At 42.3% G+C, this 21,464-nt stretch overlaps 1 protein-coding gene across 1 annotated transcript in view; it reads right to left on the bottom strand.

Moving 5' to 3' along the window:
* Window positions 1-15,659: 15,659 nt before the first annotated feature.
* The window catches only part of PLCH1 (phospholipase C eta 1), a 291,635-nt gene continuing 285,830 nt past the window's right edge, over window positions 15,660-21,464 (bottom strand). The window contains exons 22-23 of the mRNA XM_052637717.1: window positions 20,149-20,503; window positions 15,660-17,731 (exon numbers count right to left, since the gene is read on the bottom strand). Of these exons, the coding sequence (XP_052493677.1) occupies window positions 15,660-17,731; window positions 20,149-20,503 (2,427 nt within the window). The remainder of the gene's footprint in view (window positions 17,732-20,148; window positions 20,504-21,464) is intronic.

Raw genomic sequence — 21,464 nt, 5'->3', positions numbered from 1 at the left:
GTGTGCAGGGTAGGGCAGCAGAGGTGAGATCTCAGAAACAATCTCCTTAAAGAAGCCAGTGTTCATTTTTGGTTGATGTAGACTCTGACTCCCGGACGCCGCAATGGCACCCCACTCCAGTACTCTTGCCTGGAAAATCCCATGGACAGAGGAGCCTGGTAGGCTGCAGTCCATGGGGCCGCTAAGAGTTGGACACGACTGAGTGACTTCACTTTCACTTTTCACTTTCATGCATTGGAGAAGGAAATGGCAACCTACTCCAGTGTTCTTGCCTGGAGAATCCCAGGGATGGGGGAGCCTGGTGGGCTGCCGTCTATGGGGTCACACAGAGTCAGACACGACTGAAGCGACTTAGCAGTAGCAGTAACAAAGTATCTTCCTACTGTTTTTATGCTCTCTTTGTTTCCAGGATAAAAGACCAAATAAGATTTCTTTTCCTCAGTCCAGCTCCATTTGTTTTAGACTCAGTGAATTTCTTCCTAGCTTATTATGATTATTTTTAAGTTTTAGCTTTTAATGGCATTGCAACCTTTTTCTTTTGCTGTCATAGCAAGTTAACTGGAAGCTGTTAGACAATTTTCACTTGTAACAGAAGCCTCTGCTACTGTGTCTTCCTTAAAAAAAAACAAACCCTTATTAAAATCCCAGATGTGTATGATTCTGAAATAGACAGGAACTGTTTATTTAGCACTATTCATCTATCTGCCTAGAGTCAGAGAGCTGATTCTTAGAAAAATAAGCCAAGTTGTGGTTTGTCTTTCAGGAGGGAACATTTTTTGCAATCAAGTCCTAGTTTTCTACTCATTTGTAGTCTACTATTTTGATTATGAGTTCCAAAAAAACTCTATGAAGGAAGCTTCTTTTAAATTACTCTGAATTATCAAGCAAGAGCTATTATTTCTCATCTGATCAGCCAAACAGACTTGTTCCCAGAAGGTTGCTTGATATTGGATCTCAGGAAAGACTCAATTTTCTAAGAAATAGAAGGTTGTGACTGAATACAACCCTACCATCAGTGACTGTAATTCCAAGCTCCACCAGGTAGGAATTCAGGAAGACGTGTTTCAACAGCATGGTGATCTGGGGCAAATATTTGATACTGTTGTTCTTGGACATTGAAAACCTTGCTGTCTTGTGTCTTATCCCATTGATGTTGAACCCAATAGCCATGCCCCCTACCCCATTTTCTACCCTGGCAGAGCCTGCTTCTCATGAGAAAGGCTGAAAACTTCAAATGCTTACTTTGTCAGGCTCACCTGCAGCTGTAGGAGGCCACGTGAGCCAGTTCTGGTGTGTTACAATGGGAAGTCTGTTATAAAGAGAGATTTTTTTTTCCTTGATTGAAATGAGAGGGGAATTGAGAGAGAGAGGCTCCACTCTACCTGATAAAGAAGCAAGGAGATCTCACCTTTCTCTTCCTGCCTTTGGATATTGACGTGAGAGGATGTGACATTCTGGAGCTGCTCTAGTCATTTGTGACAAAACAATGTCCCTGAAAATCTGGGATGCCAAATTGGGAAGACAGAAAGTGCCAGAGTCTTCAATGATTGCCGAGTCTCTGAAACAACCATGACACTACCTACCTCCAGATTTTCTAATGGAGAGAAAAATAAACCCTTAGGAGTACCTGTTACCTCTGGTTGCAAATGTCGTCGTCTTCTCTACTTCTGGACCCCAGAAGCACGGCACTCTCCTCCACCAAAGCATGGCTCTGTGACTTGAAATGATGTGTGACCGGAGTGTCGTGTTTTATGTTCAGTGATTCACTCCAGCCACTCTTTCCTACAGTGGTAATCATGGCAACATGTACATTTGCAGAGCTGCCAAAGATTCAAGCGGCCTGGAGTGATGAGCCAATGCCTAAAAACATCAGCTGCTGTGGACAGCTGCCTGAACCCTCAGCTGATTTTGCGTGTGTAAGAAATAAACTTCTGTTGTGTAAAGCTACTGATGAACAATTGTTACTACACTATAATAATAGACAAAATCTTTATTCTTTTAGCCACCTGTATTTTGTATTTTGATATGCTCGTACTTGTAGCTGAAAGTATCCTAACTGATACAACATATACAACAATTTGACCTGCAGACAACTCTTTCTGTAAAATGAGAGGATTGTACTGGTTGTGAAATGAATATTTACCATTTTCTCCTGCTCAGACTCTAGTCTCCACCTTCTAGTAACAACATCTCAATTTTGCTTAAGAAAACCACTCCAACAGATGTATTCATTCCCTTGTCAGCACTTGCTTCTACTCACAGAAAGCTGCTCAGTTCAAACTCCTATGACTCCTTGTTGTCTAATTGTAATAACATGCTGGATACATGCAGAGGACAAGCCAGAATTAACCAAGAGTTAATGTTCTAAACTTTATTTTCTTGGGCTCCGAAATCACTGCAGATGGTGACTGTAGTCATGAAATTAAAGGACATTTGCTCCTTGGAAGGAAATCTATAACAAACCCTAGACCATGTATTAAAAAACAGAGATATCACTTTAACAACAAAGGTCCATATAGTCAAAGCTAGTAAAGTAATGCTCAAAATTCTCCAAGCCAAGCTTCAGTAACACGTGAACTGTGAACTTCCAGATGTTCAAGCTGGTTTTAGAAAAGGCAGAGGAACCAGAGATCAAATTGCCAGCATCTTCTGGATCATGGAAAAGGCAAGAGAGTTTCAGAAAAACATCTAATTTTGCTTTGTTGACTATGCCAAAGACTTTGACTGTGTGGATCACAATAAATCGTGGAAAATTCTGAAAGAGATGGGAATACCAAACCACCTGGCCTGCCTCTTGAGAAACCTCTATGCAGGTCAGGAAGCAACAGTTAGAACTGGACATGGAACAACAGACTGGTTACAAATAGGAAAAGGAGTACGTCAAGGCTGTATATTGTCACCCTGTTTATTTAACTTATATGCAGAGTACATCATGAGAAATGCTGGGCTGGAGAAACACAAGCTGGAATCAAGATTGCCGGGAGAAATATCAATAACCTCAGATATGCAGATTTCACCACCCTTATAACAGAAAGTGAAGAAGAAGTAAAGAGCCTCTTAATGAAAGTGAAAGAGAAGAATGAAAAAGTTGGCTTAAAGCTCAACATTCAGAAAACTAAGATCATGGCATCTGGTCCCATCACTTCATGACAAATAGATGGGGAAACAGTGGCTGACTTTAATTTTGGGAGCTCCAAAATCACTGCAGATGGTGATTGCAGCCATGAAATTAAAAGACACTTACTCCTTGGAAGGAAAGTTATGACCAAACTAGACAGCATATTCAAAAGCAGAGACATTACTTTGTCAACAAAGGTCCATCTAGTCAAGGCTTTGGTTTTTCTAGTAGTCATGTATGGGTATGAGAGTTGGACTATAAAGAAAGCTAAGCACCGAAGAATTGATGCTTTTGAACTGTGGTGTTGGAGAAGACTCTTCAGAGTCCCTTGGACCGCAAGGAGATCCAACCAGTCCATCCTAAAGGAGATAAGTCCTTGGTGTCCATTGGAAGGACTGATGTTGAAGCTGAAACTCCAGTATTTTGGCCACCTCATGCGAAGAGCTGACTCATTTGAAAAGACCCTGATGCTGGGAAAGATCGAGGGCAGGAAGAGAAGTGGACAACAGAGGATGAGATGGTTGGATGGCATCACCGACTCGATGGACATGGATTTGGGTAGACTCCAGTTTGGGTTTGGACAGGGAGGCCTGGCTTGCAGCAGTTCATGGGGTCGCAAAGATTCAGACATGACTGAGCAACAGAACTGACTGATGGTTTTTCCAGTAATCATGTATGGATGTGAGAGTTGGACCATAAAGAAAGCTGAGCACCAAAGAATTGATGTTTTTGACCTGTAGTACTAGAGAAGACTCCTGAGAGTCCCTGGGACAGCAAGGAAATCAAACCAGTCAACCCTAAAAGAAATAAGTTCTGAATATTCATTGGAAGGACTGATGCTGAAGCTGAAGTTCTAATACTTTGGCCACCTGATACAAAGAGCCAATTCATTGGAAAAGACCCTGATGCTGGGAGAGATTGAGGGCAGGAGGAGAAGAGGGCAAAGAGGATGAGATGGTTGGATGGCAACACTGACTCAATGGACACGAGCTTGAGCAAGCTCCAGGAGATAGTGAAGGACAGGGAAGTCTGGCATGCTGACGTCCATGGGGTCACAAAGAGTTGGACACAACTGAGCAACTGAACAAGAGCAACATAATGGCCCAGAGGCTTTCAACCAACCATGTAAAGAGAAATGATTGGAAAATATCCTAGCTTCCTCATCGTTCAGTTGAAATAACTCTGAAGTGTGTTCTAAACGCTCTCGCTGTGAGAGTAAACCTCAGTTGCCAAGCATGGAAACTGCTTTGATGACACATCTTTTATTGACTTCTTCCCCTTCCTGCCTTTCTTCCCCACTCTTGAGTAGACCTCCTTGGGGGCAGCTCCCAAATGAAGCGCTTGCTCTTGAACTCTTCTCTCAGACTCTTTGGGAGCCCAAACAGACACTATCCCTCCCCATGTGCACCCAATCTTTCTGGGATCATCAGTATGGCCAACATCGCTCAGTCGTGTCCGACTCTTTGCAACCCCATGGACTATAGCCTACTAGGCTCCTCTGCCCATGAGATTTTTCAGGCAATAGTACTGGAGTGGATTGCCATTTGGATCATCAGTAAAGGTGCATTACTTGCTCTGTCTTTTATATTTAAACCTGAATAGAATCACACGATAAGTACCTTCAAGAAGGCAGAGACTGTTCAAAAGGCCTACTCATTAGTCCCTTCTTTATAGATTCCTGCAGGCCTTCTGACAACTGTCTTTTTTGAGCCAATATCTTAGTTGTTTCCCCTGGTTCTATGAGTTAAGCCATAACCTTTCAATAGATTTATGTTGGGATGAGCAGCTAGAATTGCATTCTGTGACCTTGCATTCAAAGAAATCAATGAACATGTATGACATATTAGACTTCTTTTGGCTATAAAGATTTCATAGTAGAAATGAATGATTTATAAAAAATATAAGACCACTAAATGCTGTATGTTATTCATAAAGTCAGATCATAGAAATCACTTTAAAATGTCAATGTTTTCATGTGTCTTCACATTTTGGGCTTCCCGGGTGGCTCAGAGGGTAAAGCGTCTGTCTGCAATGCTGGAGACCCGAGTTCGATCCCCAGGTCGGGAAGATCCCCTGGAGAAGGAAATGGCAACCCACTCCAGTATTCTTGCCTGGAAAATCCCATGGACTGAGGAGCCTGGTGGGCTACAGACCATTGGGTCACAAAGAGTCGGACACGACTGAGTGACTTCACTTTCACTTTCACTTCACATTTTACTGGAACTAGCATCTCTAGCTTGTGAGAAAGTCTTTCTAATATTTCAACACAATTTTTAAAATAGCTATTCATCTGGAAGAGAAAAATAACTTTGTAGGGAGAGGTCATTGTGGTTGTTGCTGTTTCATTTTTACCTGGGTGGCTATTAGGACTTCTAGGTGGCGAGAGTGGTAAAGAACCTGCCTGCCAATGTAGGAGACTTAAGAGACTCTGGTTGAATCCCTAGATTGAGAAGGTCCCCTGGAGGAGGGCATGGCAACCCACTCCATTGTTCTTGCCTGGAGAATCCCATGGACAAAGGATGGGCTACAGTCCTTAGGTCCACACAGAGTCGGACATGACTGAGCAACTTAGCATGCACGGGTGACTCTTCAGTTCCCATTATAGGGAGTAGAACCTTTCAAGACATTTTTAAGAATAAAAAGTTCTTAAGAGGTTTCTATGTAAAGAAATCTATAATGCTAAAGTCATAGAGAAACCTTGTTTAATTACATTAATCTTACATACCTGAACATGAGAACTCACAGAGAAAAAGCATGTCTGAAAATAATATACAGACCAAAGCAGAGAACATTCTACAAAATAACTGGCCAGTACTCTTCAAAAGTGTCAAGGCCATGAAAGACAGACAAAGGCTAAGGAACTTCACAGATGGGTGGAGACCAAGAAGACATGGCAACTGAATGCAATGGGAGATCACTAATTGGAATCTGGTCCCCAAAAAAGCTTATTTGTGGGATAGCTAATAAAATTTGAGTAAAACTATAGATTAGCTAATAGTATGCCATATCAATATTAACTTCCTGTTTCTGATCATTATACTACGGTTATGTAAGACGTTAACATTTTGGGAAGCTGGGTGAAGTGTATGCAGGAATTCTTCGTGCTATTTTTACAACAATTTCATAAGTCTTATCTAATCTCAAAATGAAAAATTCTAAACTAAGAAATAAGTTCAAAGATAATTTAGAGTGAATTATACAAACATGCATTGAAATAGCAACTGGAGAAAGAGAATATACTGAGGAAGTAATTGGGAAAAAAATCGGGATATTGATTAGGCTCTCTGAAATCATACCGTGTTCAAAACTCTCTGTGGTATCACTGTGAAAAGCAAAATGGAAATGAAACGATGTAAAAAAAAAATCGTGAACTAGCATGAGGAACAAGGCAAAATGACCACTTATTCAACACATGAATGGAAAGGAATTCAGAGTAGAGAAGTGATTGAAGAGGGGTTTGGAAGATTTAAGAAAAATGAGACTGGACACAGTGAAGAATTTTGACATCTGAGTGATTTCCCTCCTTGACTATTTCTGTTTAGAAATTGTATATATTTATAGGCGAATATATTCTATTTCTTCTACTAAGCATGCATGTGTCTATAAATTATAAAGAGAAATTTCTCACTGTCTCTGTCAGTAGGAAAGGATGATATACACAATTGTGTATAAGTTAGAAAATTCTGCCCCCCCCCCCCCCCTCCCCACGCAAAAAATGGATTCTACTTTAGGGAGAAAGAAACTGACCAACTCAGTGGTTACATAATAACTAAGTGGAAAGATCAAACAGTATGCCATAAGGTAACAATCAGCATGATGATAATTATAGTACAGCAGCAAAAATTTGAACATTTATAAAATACCAATCACTATTAATCAAGGACTTTACATGTCAATTCACATAACCCTCACAACATATGAGATTAGTCAACTATTATTCCCATTTTACAGGAGAAGGCAATGGCACCCCACTCCAGTACTCGTGCCTGGAAAATCCCATGGATGGAGGAGCCTGGTAGGCTGTAGTCCATGGGGTCACTAAGAGTCAGACACGACTGAGCGACTTCACTTTCACTTTTCACTTTCATGCATTGGAGAAGGAAATGGCAACCCACTCCAGTGTTCTTGCCTGGAGAATCCCAGGGACGGGGGTCCTGGTGGGCTGCCGTCTATGGGGCCACACAGGCTTGGACACAACTGAAGCGACTAAGCAGCAACAGCATTCCCATTTTACAGATAATGGTAAAATGTACATGGGGCAAAAATGAAATCTGAATGCAAGAAGTTTGGCCCAGAGATAAAGTTTTTAATCACAAACTTTTAACAACTGCTGTGAATTTGCAAAAGACTTGACTGAACAGACTGGTTTTCCCTTCTCCTGGGAGATGAAACTTCTAATTTACAATACAATTTTATGCCTTAATGTGATCAGAGCTCAGGGGTGGAATCTTCCTGTCACCAGGAGGTGATGCACTAGGGCATGTGCGGCAAGATGAAGAGATGAAATGGGAGAAAGGGTGACAAGAAGGCACAGACTGTAGGATGTAAAGCCCACATCCCAGCACTGAGGCTCCCTGTAGCTCCGTACCAGCCAGGGCTCTTGAAGGGACCAGGGTGAACTCCTCCTGCCATACAGACACTGCCTTGTTGATTAGAAAATGATCTATGGGGTAGGATTTGAACTGGTGATGTCAGGCCTTGTCACACGTACCTCTAGGCTCCAAATTGGCAGCTGGGAGGAGAGCCAGGAAAGGACGGTGGAAAAATGCTTCTAAGTGTGAATTTAGATTGGAAAAACATCCTCAGTCAGTTCATATATTCTGTGTTCAGACAATATGGACACCAACAGGACTCACTGAGGTTAATTAAATATGAAAAATGACACGATGAAACATTTGAGAAATATTTTTTTCTGGAAACAGAATTTGCAAATGAATTTAAAATAGGGTCAACTCAAAAGCCTGCAGAAGACATGGAGGTAGTGGATTATAATCGAGTAAAACAGAGCTGTTTCTTTGGAAGAGGCTTTCTTATTAAACACATAGACTATTCATCACTTCCTCACAGAAATATGCTCTCTCCAACTTTGCTTTTAAAACACACAGCTCTTTGGGGCTATCTTTTGTTTTCCTGGCTTTGATGGGGAGACAGTCCCTCTCCTGTGGGACTTTCAGTAATGTAAGCATGATGATAAATGCAGATTGACAAATCCTGATAGGGAGACAAGAGGCAGTGGGTGGGAAACTGCGAAGATGCACAGCGCACGCGCACTGATGAGCTCCAGCTCCAGCGGCCGGTAGCTGGTTTTTACCAAGGAGACTGTGAGTCCTGTGGTTTCAGACTTGCCGAAAGTTCGTGAAAGACCGAAAACCTACATTTTTATGTGAAGTATCTTGACCGTCCAGTATTTGCTTAAAACTTTCAAACGAAGTACAGACCTCCTTCCTAAAACACTTTCTTCATCATTTCCATGACATTCTCCCAAGTCTCTTCCTCCTATATCGGATGCTCCTCGTCTCCTTTTCTGGGTCCTCCTCTTTTCCCCATCATCTAAAACAACGGTATCCCCGATCCCTTTCTCCGCTCTATCTACTTTCTCTACCTGGGCAACCTCACCCATCCCATGGCTTTCAGTCACCTGTGCCAGATTCCCAAACCCATACCCTGAGCTCTGCCTGTCACTCCAGACACTATCACCTTGACATCTCCATCTAATAGGAATCTCAAATTAAAGTGGCCAAGAGGGAGCTCTCCCTTCACCCATGCATGCCTTCACCTTCCCATCTCAGGGGATGGATCACCATCCACCAAGATGTTCAAAAACAGGAAAAAAAAAAAAAGAAGAAGAAGAAGAAGCAGCATTTGCAACTCTATGTATCTATGTGTGGTACAATTTTATGCTTCACACACTTGTTCATGCTGTTCCCTCTCTTTAGGAGACTCTTTCAGCCCCTTCCTTGCCCTTTATATCAGGGAAATTCCCATTTATCCTTCAAGAATCAGTTCCAGCATCATCACCCTCAAGCAGGCTGATCACATAATTTTCTGAGCCCAGTGCAAAATGAAAAAGTGGGCTATTCAGTCACTCATCACACATTTGGCCACCCCAAGCCAAGGAACTGGAGCCTCTGCACAGGACATATTTGCAACCTCATCGAGGGTAAAAGAGAGGCCCCCATGAGCTGCCTAGACAAGAACACTATGGAACTGCCAACCCAGGCTGGGAACAAATGCCATCTTGCCCCAGACAGAGTGGAGCACAAGCCCAGCCTTGACTCTCCTTGCCCCCGTGCCTGGTCTCTGCTGGGGATGGACGGTGACAGCAGTGTGCAGGCCTCTCCCTGCCAGGCTCACTGCTCCCTAGCTCCACCAGCCGAAGGCAGGCTGCTGAGAACCCCTCCTGGGGAGGCAGGGAGGCAGCAGGTAGGACTGCACTGAGCTGGGGCTCCAAGCCCTGGGCATGTGCCCCACTGTCCTTCATACAAAACACACATATCAAAGATAAAGCTACAGGATTAAGAATTTCAAAAGGGGACCATACAGCATTAAACCCCAAGCATAAGCACTTCTGAGTGTTAGAACCTGAGATACTGGTTGTGTGTCTTTCAAATTGGTTCTGCCTCCAAGAAATTTTCTCTGACCTGTCCCCACAAACCAAACTAGCTGCCCCTTTCTGTGCACCTTGCTTACCCCCATGTTTGCATGTATCACTCCATTTAGCCCACTGTGTTCCTTTATCTACTTTTTTGTCTGTTTCACAGAATATTTTGTAAACCTTGTAAGGTCAAGGAATTTGGCTAAATCATTTTTTCTTTTTAATTTCTAGGTCTCAGTATTGAAATTGCTTATCAGTAGACATTTGATGAGGAGGACATCGCAACCCACTCTAGTATTCTTGCCTAGAGAATCCCATGGACAGAGTAGCCTGGTGGGCTATAGTCCATAGGGTCACAAAGAGACATGACTGAAGCAACTTAGCACACAATCACATAGGTGATTCAAATAGGTGTTCAAATGACCAGACACCTATACCAACGGGCTGAGCAAAAGCCAATTTATACATGAACCCTGCTTGGCCCTGCCAACACCCTATCATGGCTGTCTCCCTTGCATCCCAGCCCCACAACCCCAGCCACGGATCACACCTGATTCACAGTTTTACACCCCAACTACTACGGCTACTGCCACTACCGTGAACAAGGAAGTTTCCACACACAGCTCCTACTGACAAGTAGAGATGACTATATCTGAACACTTGCCAGAGGAGACCCACAGAGCTTGGGCTCCCTCAGGGAAGCTGGTAGAGGCTGGGTAACATAGCTGGAGAGGTGAGAAAGTTAACAGCCTAAGGAGGCAGAATTCAACAAACAAAGGCAAGAATCAGCAAATAGTCAGCAGATAGCAGTCTTCCCTTCCCCTCCTGGACTGTTCTGAAGGGCAGTCATTTTATTTGGCCTCTTTGGACTTGTCTCACAAGGTAAGGCAACCAGCTGTTTGTTCTGACATCACAGCCAGCCTGCTATACTCCTCTTCATAGTTTCTTTCCCTACTTCCTTACCTCTCTTTCCTTTTCTTCTCACTCTAACTTCCCTAGGACTGGGCCTCAATAAAACATTAGCACAAAAGCCATCCCCTCTGACAGTCTTCTCTAAGAACCCCAGCCGGAGACAACTGTACCAGAAGTAGGGTAGTAATAGCAGGTGGCACGCTGTGGCATGTGAATTACTAATGCTCTCATTTGAGGTTAATTGGATGAGTGGAGGCTTAGGGTAAGATTGGGGGTATCAAGTAGCTCTAACAACTGAATAAATTGGGGGTAACAATAATTTTAGTACTTCTGTAGTGGTTGGCTACTTATGATGGCACTGAAATCCTACATAGGTTCTGGCCAGTAACTCATTTTAAGGCATTTTGTGGAAGCCATAGATGCTTTTAAGGCAGGGAGTAATATCATATCCTGAACACATCAAGCAAGAACCAGAGAAACATCTGTGGCAGTAGATCTTGAGGGTGTTGGACTCTCAAGTGGACCTGGAACATACCACTGAACAGGAGAGATTTGTTGAAATGGGCAACTCATTCATAAGTTGGAATTTAAAGTCCAGCAAGTCTTAATAATGCCCTAGTAAAATTTAATGTCTACTAGTCCTAATAGTTAGCTAAGATGACTCCATTAAGCCTGGATTCACAATGGCTCAGTAAGTTGAGGTGAGTTTGTGGGAACTTACTTGGCAGAGTAGTGAGAAAGGAATCAGAAGGCTCAGGAAAAAGAGAATATTAGAATGAAGACATGCAAACCCACCACCTGAGTGTATTCTCTAGGAGGGAACATGCCACCTGTGTGGGAAAGCAAACATCACTGAGAAACTCACTGTTGGTTGTCTTCTTCAGGTCAGATTGGTGGTAGAAGATCCTGGCAGAGCACTGGGCTCTATATCAAAGGAGATAATGGGATTCTGGAAAGGCAGAAGCCAGGAGGGATATAATTACCTTACTAAGTAGTTGGCCAGAATGGCAAAGTGCCTTGGCCCAAAGTGATTATTACCTCTAACTGATGATGGTTTTTCCAAAGGTAACACAGTCAAACCACCATCTAAGAGTACTAGTTACAATGCTCTTAGTGGTCCTAAGATCAGCAGCTTAAGCATCACCTAGGAACTTCTTTGAAATGAAAATTCTCAAGCCCCACTCCAGATCTACTAATGCAGAAATTCTGGGTATATGGGCCAACAATCTATGTTTGAATGAATCCTCTAGGTAATTTGGGTGTATGCTAAAGTTTGAAGACCGCTGACTAGTCTTTTGTTTCATTTATACAACCAAAAAGAATTGAAAACTGATGGTCATAATGCTGCTGTCAGACCCTGATGGAAAACTGCAATCTTCAGTTACTAGATCTAAGTCAGTTCACAGAGCCAGAGCCCATTGATTAAAGGGAATGTTGGGTTCCCACAATGCCACCAGAACATGGCAAGTTTCTCTCCAACCTTTCCTCAAACTTGCCAGAGTAATTGTGCACTACAGAAAAGGGAATTCCCAGAAATCTTCTTTTTTTTTTTTTTTTTTCTATTTTGCTGCACCATCCAGGACCTTCATTCCCCAGTTAAAAGACTGAACCAGTACCTGCTGCAATGGAAGTGCAGATTCTTAACCACTGGACAACCAGGGAAGTCCTAGACATCTTGAGGATGGTTAGAATGAGATCACAGCTGACAATATTAGAGAACCCACATGACCACCATGGTCTTCCAATTAAAAGGGAGACTTATAAACACCAGATTGTAAACTGTGTTGGGGTTCATTTGCAATGGATCCAGTAGTTCCAAGGACCCACTCTGTTGCTCTGTCTCTAGTCTCTGAATGCCTAATGGGATAGATACGCTTAGAAGTTGGCCCTTGGTTTCCTGACCTATAAATTAAGGAATATTATGATTTAAAAAGGTACAATGCACCTTCCATCCAGGCCAAGATAGTAAAATCAGAAGCCATATCTGCCAGGACAAATTGCAGAAATCAGTACCAAAAGACTTAAAAGATTCAGTGATGGTGATTCCCATAACACATCTGTTCATTTCACCTACCAGGCCTTCCCTCCAAAACCATGTTGATCATGGTGGGTGCCAATGGACTACTATAAATTTAAAATACTATTCCAATTACAGCTTCTATGCTAGATAGGAATTTTAAGGGAGGAAATCACCTCAACCTCTGGCACTTCATTTGTGACTATTGTTTTGCTGAATGCTTTATGTCTGATTCTCGTCGAAAGAAAGCATCAAAAGCAGTTCATCTTCATGTTGCAAGGACAACAGTAAGTCTTCACTGTCTCACTCTAGGTCTGGATCAATTTTCTGCTGTCTGTCAGGGTCTAGTCTATACTGATCTCCATCATCTCGCTTTTCTTCAGTGCATTGTGCCAGGCTTCTACACTGATTGACGTTTTACTAATTGGACCTAATAAGGAGAACAGGTCAAGTAATTTAAATGTCCTATTAAAACACAAATGTGTCAGAGGGAAGGCAGCAAGTCCTTGATGATCAAGGGGCCTGTGACGTCAGTAAAATTTTTAGAGGTCCAGTGGTCTGGAATAGGAAGGGCCATACCCTCTGAAGTAAAGCGGGAGAGCCTAACAATGGCACATCAAGTAAATGTGGAGCTAGAGCTGCCCATCATGAGCTCAGTGTTAACAGAAACTCCCAGGAAAGCATTGAGTGGGAAAAATGAACTATTACATGAAAGAAACAGTAGACTTAGGAAGACTCAAGTGCTGCTGCTGCTGCTAAGTCACTTCAGTTGTGTCCGACTCTGTGCGACCCCATAGACGGCAGCCCACCAGGCTCCCCCGTCCCTGGGATTCTCCAGGCAAGAACACTGGAGTGGGTTGCCACTTCCTTCTCCAATACAGGAAAGTGAAAAGTGAAAGTGAAGTCACTCAGTCGTGTTCGACTCTAGCGACCCCATGGACTGCAGCCTACCAGGCTCTTCCGTCCATGGGATTTTCCAAGCAAGAGTACTGGAGTGGGGTGCCATTGCCTTCTCCGACTCAAGTACTGAAGAAGATGCAAAAAATATGACTGTTGGCCTTGATCTCCATATCACCTGCCTCTGTTGCATCAATGCCACTCTCTCAGCCACACCTATTCCAGATAACCAACTGATGGAGAAAGAGAGATCCTGAACTCAAGTCAAAGACAGTTTGTGATCACGGCCACATTACAGTCTCTCAGGAGTGACTCTGAAAGAATAGGTGTAGCCACAAAGAGACTTTCAATAACCAGGGAGACAGAATGACCTATTTTCTGAGTGTCGGTCCGTTTATCTCCTTGCTAGATTCACAGCTTGCACAATGGACTAATGAGCAAAGTGGCCCTGGTGGTAGGCTCCGATCCTGTACGTGATTCCAGAAGCAGGGACTCCATGGAGTCCTGGCTTAGGAGTGAGAAGCAGCTGCAGTGCCAAGAGGTGGTGGCAGGAACTGAAGGTGAGCAGGAGTTGGGTGGGCACCTGGCTGGGATCACCACCATCGAGGTGGTGAAGCACAGGATCCAGGTTCTACAGCAGCAGGCTGATGAGAGAAAGCAGGATCCAACTGCTTTCCTCTTCAGTCTCCCCCACACAGCAAAGCTTCAGGTGGTCTAATTTGTCAAACGCAGCCTCTTGCCGGCATTGAGGCTTACCAACTCCACTCCTGCCATGGGCAGGATTTGGGAAGGATTTTTAAACTTGCAACATCATCACCAAATGCAAAGCAACTCATTACATTTCCATTTCTTCTCAAGTCACCTTGCAAATATAGTCTTAAAAGCAAAGTGAAAACACTCAAGGACATAAAATGCTGCTTAAACCTGTCCCCATAGAAGTGATCTCTTCTACTGCAAAGAGATGAAAAGGCAAATATTTCCAAGAGCTCTGGGGTCCCTACTCAACAGTCATCACATGAACTTCAGTTTGAAAAAAAAAAAAAATCACCAAGTGTTTAAAAATCTCTTTTAATTATATTTTCATGAATTCCAAGAACATCATTGCAGTTAACATTACAAAAAAGCAAAGAGGGACATCTGAACATGCAATAAAAAATGGATTCACAGTGAAAATAATGTATGTTGGTACTAAAATAGAGTTACTTGGCTCCCTGAAGGGAAAAGGTTTCTTCTAATTATCTATATTCACTTGGGTTTTAGCATGAGAAAATATTTTTTTTTCATGAAAGCTTTGGGAAGTTTTCAATTTGAGCTACTGTCATTGTTAGCATCTGCTGGGAAGTCCTTCATCCTGAAAGCCATTATTTGCAGCCTATAATTTAATCAGAAAATTCAAAAATACAACAAAGAGCTTGGCAACTGTGTTCTTGTTACATACAAAGCCATTAGCAAAAATATGTAACAAAATTTATGTAAAACAAACTATTTTGTCCTTATATACAGAAGTTTGCTTTATTCCTCAGATCCTCACACCTGGCTCTAAAATGAGAGGGTATGGTGGTGGGGGAGGGCGGCTACCCATCTCCTCTGAACTCTCCTTCTGGGTGGGGTAGAGAAATCTTGAAAGGTAAGGTAGGTAACTTTTTTAAATCTTCTTTTAACTGAGTTATAAAAATGCATGTGAGCTTCTCAATAAAGAAGGAAAACTAGGAAAGATGGTAATGGCTTTAAAATAAAGAATTCATCCCTTTGTCCTTTGTAAAAATCTCTTAGCAGAGAGTAAAAATGACTACATTTGTGACCGTGAGCTGAGAGCACAGAGTAAAGAGCGTCTTGGTGAAACACAGAACCCAAACTGCTGAGAAGTTTCACATCTAGGGCATGCACCTATATCATACCAATGGAGTTCACACCTCAGGGAGGGAAGATCAGAGGTACACAGGAAATGTCACCCGGGTCTATATACAAATGCAAAAAGAACACACGGAGTCAAAAGGAGGCTGTAATACGAGTTTAAAAATACATTTGAAAATCGTCTCAAAGCCAAGGACCATATTTCCTGAAAACTCAGACATTCTATAGAATATCTTATTAACAGCGAAAATGCAGCTTTATGTAATTCACAGTCTCAAAAGAAAATAAATTTCTGGTTTATCGTCACTGCTGGGTTCGGTCTGCAGAACAGAATGATGTGAACAGAACCTGTCGGCGTGGCCGGAGCGCAGGGCTGCGCATGCGCCCTCGGGGATCCCGCGGCCCTCCGTGCTGCCGCCCTTGGCGCTCCGCAGGTAGCCCGCGATGTAGGAGCCGGTGGAGTGCCGGTTCCCTGTGGGCGCCGGCGCACACGGCTTGCTTCGAAGAACCACTCCTCCCACAGTGCTGGGGTTCACACTCTTCTGCCTGTTGGCTTCCTGCTTCTCCTTGGCACGACTGGCAATATTGCGCACTCTGCTCTGACTTCTGGATGACAACTTCCTGACCAAGGCCCTGGGGAATTGATTGGCATCTTGCTTGGAGTACAGCACTTGGCAGCCATCTTCCTGGTCAAAGGACACAAGTTTCCGCAGCTGCTCGGTCAGGGCATCCATAGGCTCTAACGACTTTGTTTTTACAGTCATACCCTTCTTGTCTCTGATGCCAGTGGTAACGAAGCTCTTACTAATACACTGGTACTTGCTTTCAAAATTACAGGCGATGTCCTCTGACGTTAAGTCCCCCAGACTTTTGGATTTGCAAGGACTGGACAGCTTCAGAGCAGAGTGTGTGGACTGCTCCGGGGCAGGGGCATGCAAGTCATGAGCACAAGGCAGGGGCCCGGAGGTCTGGTTCGTTTTTGCATCTGAATTTGAGAAGTGGTTATGCATAAACCCAGCACCCTGATAGGCTAGACGAGAAATATTCTGATTTTTGACATCTTGAGTATTGTTGAATATTTCAGAGACAGAAGGGTGGAGAGTCTCTTTACAGTAGCCATTTCTCAAGCCTCTTTGAAAATGTTCCACTGCATCTGGACTGTATTTCACTTTTAAAGGAGAAGTGAGGTGATTTGTGCCCTCTCTCCTATATTCAGAGGTTGTTAGGGACAGATTTTCTGAGTCTCCATCCATTTCTATGAGACTGCTCTCCCCAGAATTTAAACTGAGAGTAGGAGCAGCTGTTACATCTTCCAGTGTCAAGTCAGTGGAAGTGGCAGGGCTGGGGTTCTTCAGGATTTCCCAGTCTTTTCCATGGGTGGAACTTTCTGGTAACCAGCAGTGAGAAGACCTAGAGGACCGAGGCAGGTTCTTTTCTATGGCCCCAGTCATGGCCTTCCCAGAAAGGTCATCGTCTGGTTTAGTTTTAGAGACAGGAGTGGAGATAGTTTCACCAACAGCTGTGTGTGTTGAACATTCACAGGTCTCGTGTCCGGAGAATGCAATCTGCTCAGGAGATGAGCACAGGAAGGATGACTTGGGTTTTCCATTGGAAAAGCCAGGCTTGAAGGGCATTTTTAGGTCCATGGTGGGCACAGGAGGATGGCCTGACATCACACTAGGGCTCTGAAGATGAGAAACAACTGTAGGGTTAGCCTGGTCACTGGTCTCATCAAACTGGCCAATCAGTGCCGAGATGGAACTGCCAGGCTCATTCTCATTTGTTAAAGTGACATTGTCAATAAGGTGGGAAATTTCACTCTCCTGGAGAATTGCTGTGGAATGTAAGTCGGGTGCATCAGAACAGAGTGTAGAGACGTCTGACAGAGAAAAGGATGTTGCAGCTCTGCCCTTATCCCAGTTACCTTCCAGCTTCTTAATCTCCAGATTGCTTTGAGAAAGGATGCTTCCTGACAACGTGCTTTTCCCTACCACGAAGCCCCCAGCATTCCCATTTTCCTTGGTTTTCACACCACATAGATCTTTTGATGGGCTAACTGCAGGGTCACAAGCCAAATGCTGCCTTGGAGAGAGGCATCTGCTGAGGCACTGATGTTCCCAGCAATCACTTAACACATTTGATTTGGTTCTCCCACCCTTTGGACCTGGCACTAACTGTTCTGTGATTGACAAGTTGGTAGTAGAAACAGCAGAGTTCCCTTGGCTGATGTCTTTGTGGATGAGAGCGCTGGAGGAAGAGGATAACTTTTTGTTGAAATTTGGAAAATGCTGGTCTTTTACACTTGCCTTCCCATCTTTCCTGGCATCCTTATCTTCTGCTGAATGAAACAAACAATATTTTAAGTGACATATATCACTTTATGTAGGACCTGCAAACACTCATGTTTGCCTTCAGACAGACAAATGGAAAATGTAAATCTGTTACATTGTGACAGAATCATGGATTGCATAGATTTGCAACAAAGTGTCTGTGTGATGGATAAATGGTAAAATATATTTATATAGTTTCACTGGAGCCTCCCTTTGAATAGCTATTACATCAGCTAAGGATGTAATATTCATTGTAAAAAAAATGTCAATGAGTTACCATACTTTTACAGTGAAGATTACCTTAAGTTGTTTCCTATTCAGATTTGTACTACACAGAAGCATGGCAATAAAAACAGAACAAGACAGCTCTGTTAAACAAAGTATTGTGGTACCTGTAAGCAAGATACTGTAAACTTTCAAAGTCATACATGTGCTAGTAAAAAACAAACAAAAAAACCCACAAAACATTTTGAAAAACATTTCGGCAAAAGACTTAATTTGACCAATTAATTTCTAAAACAAATTGGAAGTGCAATAAATGCATTAGAATATCAATATCTGTTGACTTTAAAATGTAAAAATAAAGACTTGGTCACCAATTCTATGCCATTGCTAATATCTAATTCCCCATTGATCATATTTTTTGGAGTTTAAATACATAAATTTCATATTTCATTGTCCCCTAAAAGAGGCAGCAAGATCTTAGGCACAAGAAGGAAAACTTTAATACACAATTTAAATTAATTCAGGGTATCCCCCTGTTTAGTATAGTGTTAAGACAATATGAGGTGTGCTAATATTCTTAATTACATTATTTTAATAGCATTTTATGCTTTCAGTTATGAAAATTGAAAAAGAATATGTTTAACTTATTAACTATTTTCCTAACTAAAAAAAATCATCATAAAAACTTGATTAACCCAAAAATTATAAGGAAAAATATAAATATTATATGATGTTACCACTGAGATAGACACTGTAAGCTTTTATATTATGTATACAATTCTGTATTCTGAATTTTTTCCACTTAATTTTTCTTCTACATGGTAACTTGAATCATTGCATGGTTATGTATTGCTCTATATTTACAAGTTTTATATTTATATATTACTAAATATATTATGCTCTCTATATATGAATAACTTATATAAAGTTCCTGTTTTTTAAATGTAGGAAAGAAATATCAACTATTGCTTTCTAACATCACCTAAACAGTATTAGCATCTTAATTGTGGTTTTAACAGGATTAATCATTACCATTTTTTGCCTTATTTCCCTCCCAAAATGGAGTTTATATTTATTTATAGTTTACTTCCCCCAAAGTGGAGTTTTAAAATAAATTTTAAAGTATGTATTTCATCTCTTCTCCAATACTACTCTTAGCAACATTTCAAACATTAAACTCCCCTTTTCTCCTTCAAAGAAGCCATTGAAAAATTGACTTGTCCTCCTATCATATCTGACAACAAAAATCAATACAAAGTGGTATTCATGAGAAAAGAGGTCACTGAAATTAGACTGCATGATGAAAGAATTTTGCTAAAAGAAACAAGGATCACCTTCTATGTCTGAGGTGATTCTGATTTAATTAAAACTTATATATTGCAGAGACATCAAATGCATACAGTTTTGGCACTTGAATTATCTAAAATAGGGTGAGGGAGGAGTCACTGATACAAGGACAGAGCTCTTCGGGACCGTGTAAAACAGATACCATTCGTTATCATGTTCTCGATATGAGTGAACCACTATGCTCAAATTAGAGGAAAAGATAGGTAACACCTGGCCCCTGTGCCTGAGGCATTTACAACTGGACAGGAGCTACAAACATGCTTCCTTCCCTGCCCACATCCAGGGGAGGGAAACAGGCCACAGGAAAACATCAAATAAGCTCCCTTTTGAGGAAGCAGAGATTTCTCAAGTGAAGAAAGTGGCTTACTTTAACAGCTGGCGTTTCCTCTTTCTCCATAAACATTTCCAATTGTGGAAACATGTTGCATAGTGAGAAAGAAATACAACAAAACTACACCTCAGAAAAGTCAATATAATTCTATTCCTCCTCAGATAATCAGTAACTAGGTACCCACCAAGAAAACCATGCTCTCTGCTCATATTTTGCCCGTTTCACCGCTCCCCTGTTGTACCTCATAGACCCATACGCTCTCCACCATCACCTCTGGCCCCTCACTGTCAACTTCAGATGCCAATGTTATTTTGAGGCTGTAGGTGACTAGGAAATTGTTCTTCCAGCACCCTCTCGCCAAAGTTTAAAATCTGGTCTAAAAGGTAACACTGTAACGTAATTACCTATTTTTCAGAATATTTTACTTTGACTACAAAATGCCAGCCATGTGATCGTGGTAATTAGGGACACCAAAATGTGTCTTAAAATGGTGTATTCTCAGAGAAACTTAAAGCATCTTACCCTGAGAGTTTTCCTTTCCTTCAGTGTCTTTTGCGGTTTCAGATACAGGCAGCGACAGAGCCCCAAGAAGACTTCTGTCAACAGGCATAGAGACAGGGCGTGCTTGCAAACTCCGCGTGGTCCTTCTCAGGACCCCATCTTGATCTCTTGCAGCCTCAGAAACAGAATCCTTCATCTCTACCATTTCTTGGAAGCCCATTTTGCTCTTTTTCCTGCCTTTGGCCGGAGCACTGGCTGTGCGTCGCAGAATCTTGTCTCCAATCGATCGCTTCCGAATGTAATGGCAAGTGTTTTCTGAAGAATTGTGTCTGGGATTCTTATTGAACAGCCCCTTCAAACCTTGGAGCTGTCTGTTCTGAAGACACAAAAGGACCAAGCAGAAGTTAAGCAAATACCACTGTGTCAACCGCTTGCCTCTCAAGTAACAGCTGCATGAAAAATGGATAGAAAATGAAATCTCACAGCCACTGAAGAATATTCAAACCAAGAAAACGGCAGCACACAGCACGCTTGCACTACGTCATGCATGTCTCATCAACCTGACTTTGGGAGGAAGGCAGCCTCCCATTTTCACAATCAAGCTTGCCCACGAGTTTCCTGCCCAGAGAAGGTAGGACAAGGTGGTAGGAAGAGTGTCCACAGTGAACAGACTGTTATGAACTTGAGCCGCCTTAAAGCAACAGACGCAATTTCAAAGTGGTAAGCAGGACGATGGAGCGATGTGAGAGAGCATGCCGCCATGACCACTGATAGAAACGCGCCAGCCAGAACCAAACACCATGCTGAGAAACTACCTTTGTAGCTCCTAGAAAGTGCAATATAGTGTAACTGGGGTTGAGTATTAAAGGGCTCCACTGCAAGGGGGGAGAAAAGCACAACAAAACACAATTGGGCCTCATTCAAGAAGGTTGCACAAGTGAAACCAGAAGATGATACAACACATATGCTCTGTAAACCCTTTCTCCCACTTTGAATTTTTAGTTGCAGGTGTCATTCATTGCTCAGTTCACTACCACCACATTGGGGTTTATGCATCTCAACCCAAACACACCTTGAAGGGAATAAATGACTTACGCTATACATGGACATTTACTTAGGAGAGAGAACACAAGCCCTACAGAACACATTTTCTTTCCGGTTATTTCTGGCTCAAGTTTTAAACAAATTCTGAATTTTATTATTTCCTTCAAGCATGTGAAATGCTAGAGATGCTGCTTAGGTCACCTGGGATTCCTAAGAAATTCAAGAATCACTTTTGGATAATTTACATTTGTGTCTGTTTAGGCCAGAGGAGAGATCTCAGCAAGCAGCATAAT

The sequence above is a fragment of the Budorcas taxicolor genome, chromosome 1 (genome assembly GCF_023091745.1).
Source record: "Budorcas taxicolor isolate Tak-1 chromosome 1, Takin1.1, whole genome shotgun sequence".
Taxonomy (NCBI): Eukaryota; Metazoa; Chordata; class Mammalia; order Artiodactyla; family Bovidae; genus Budorcas; species Budorcas taxicolor.
This window is presented reverse-complemented; position numbering and strand designations above follow the sequence as displayed.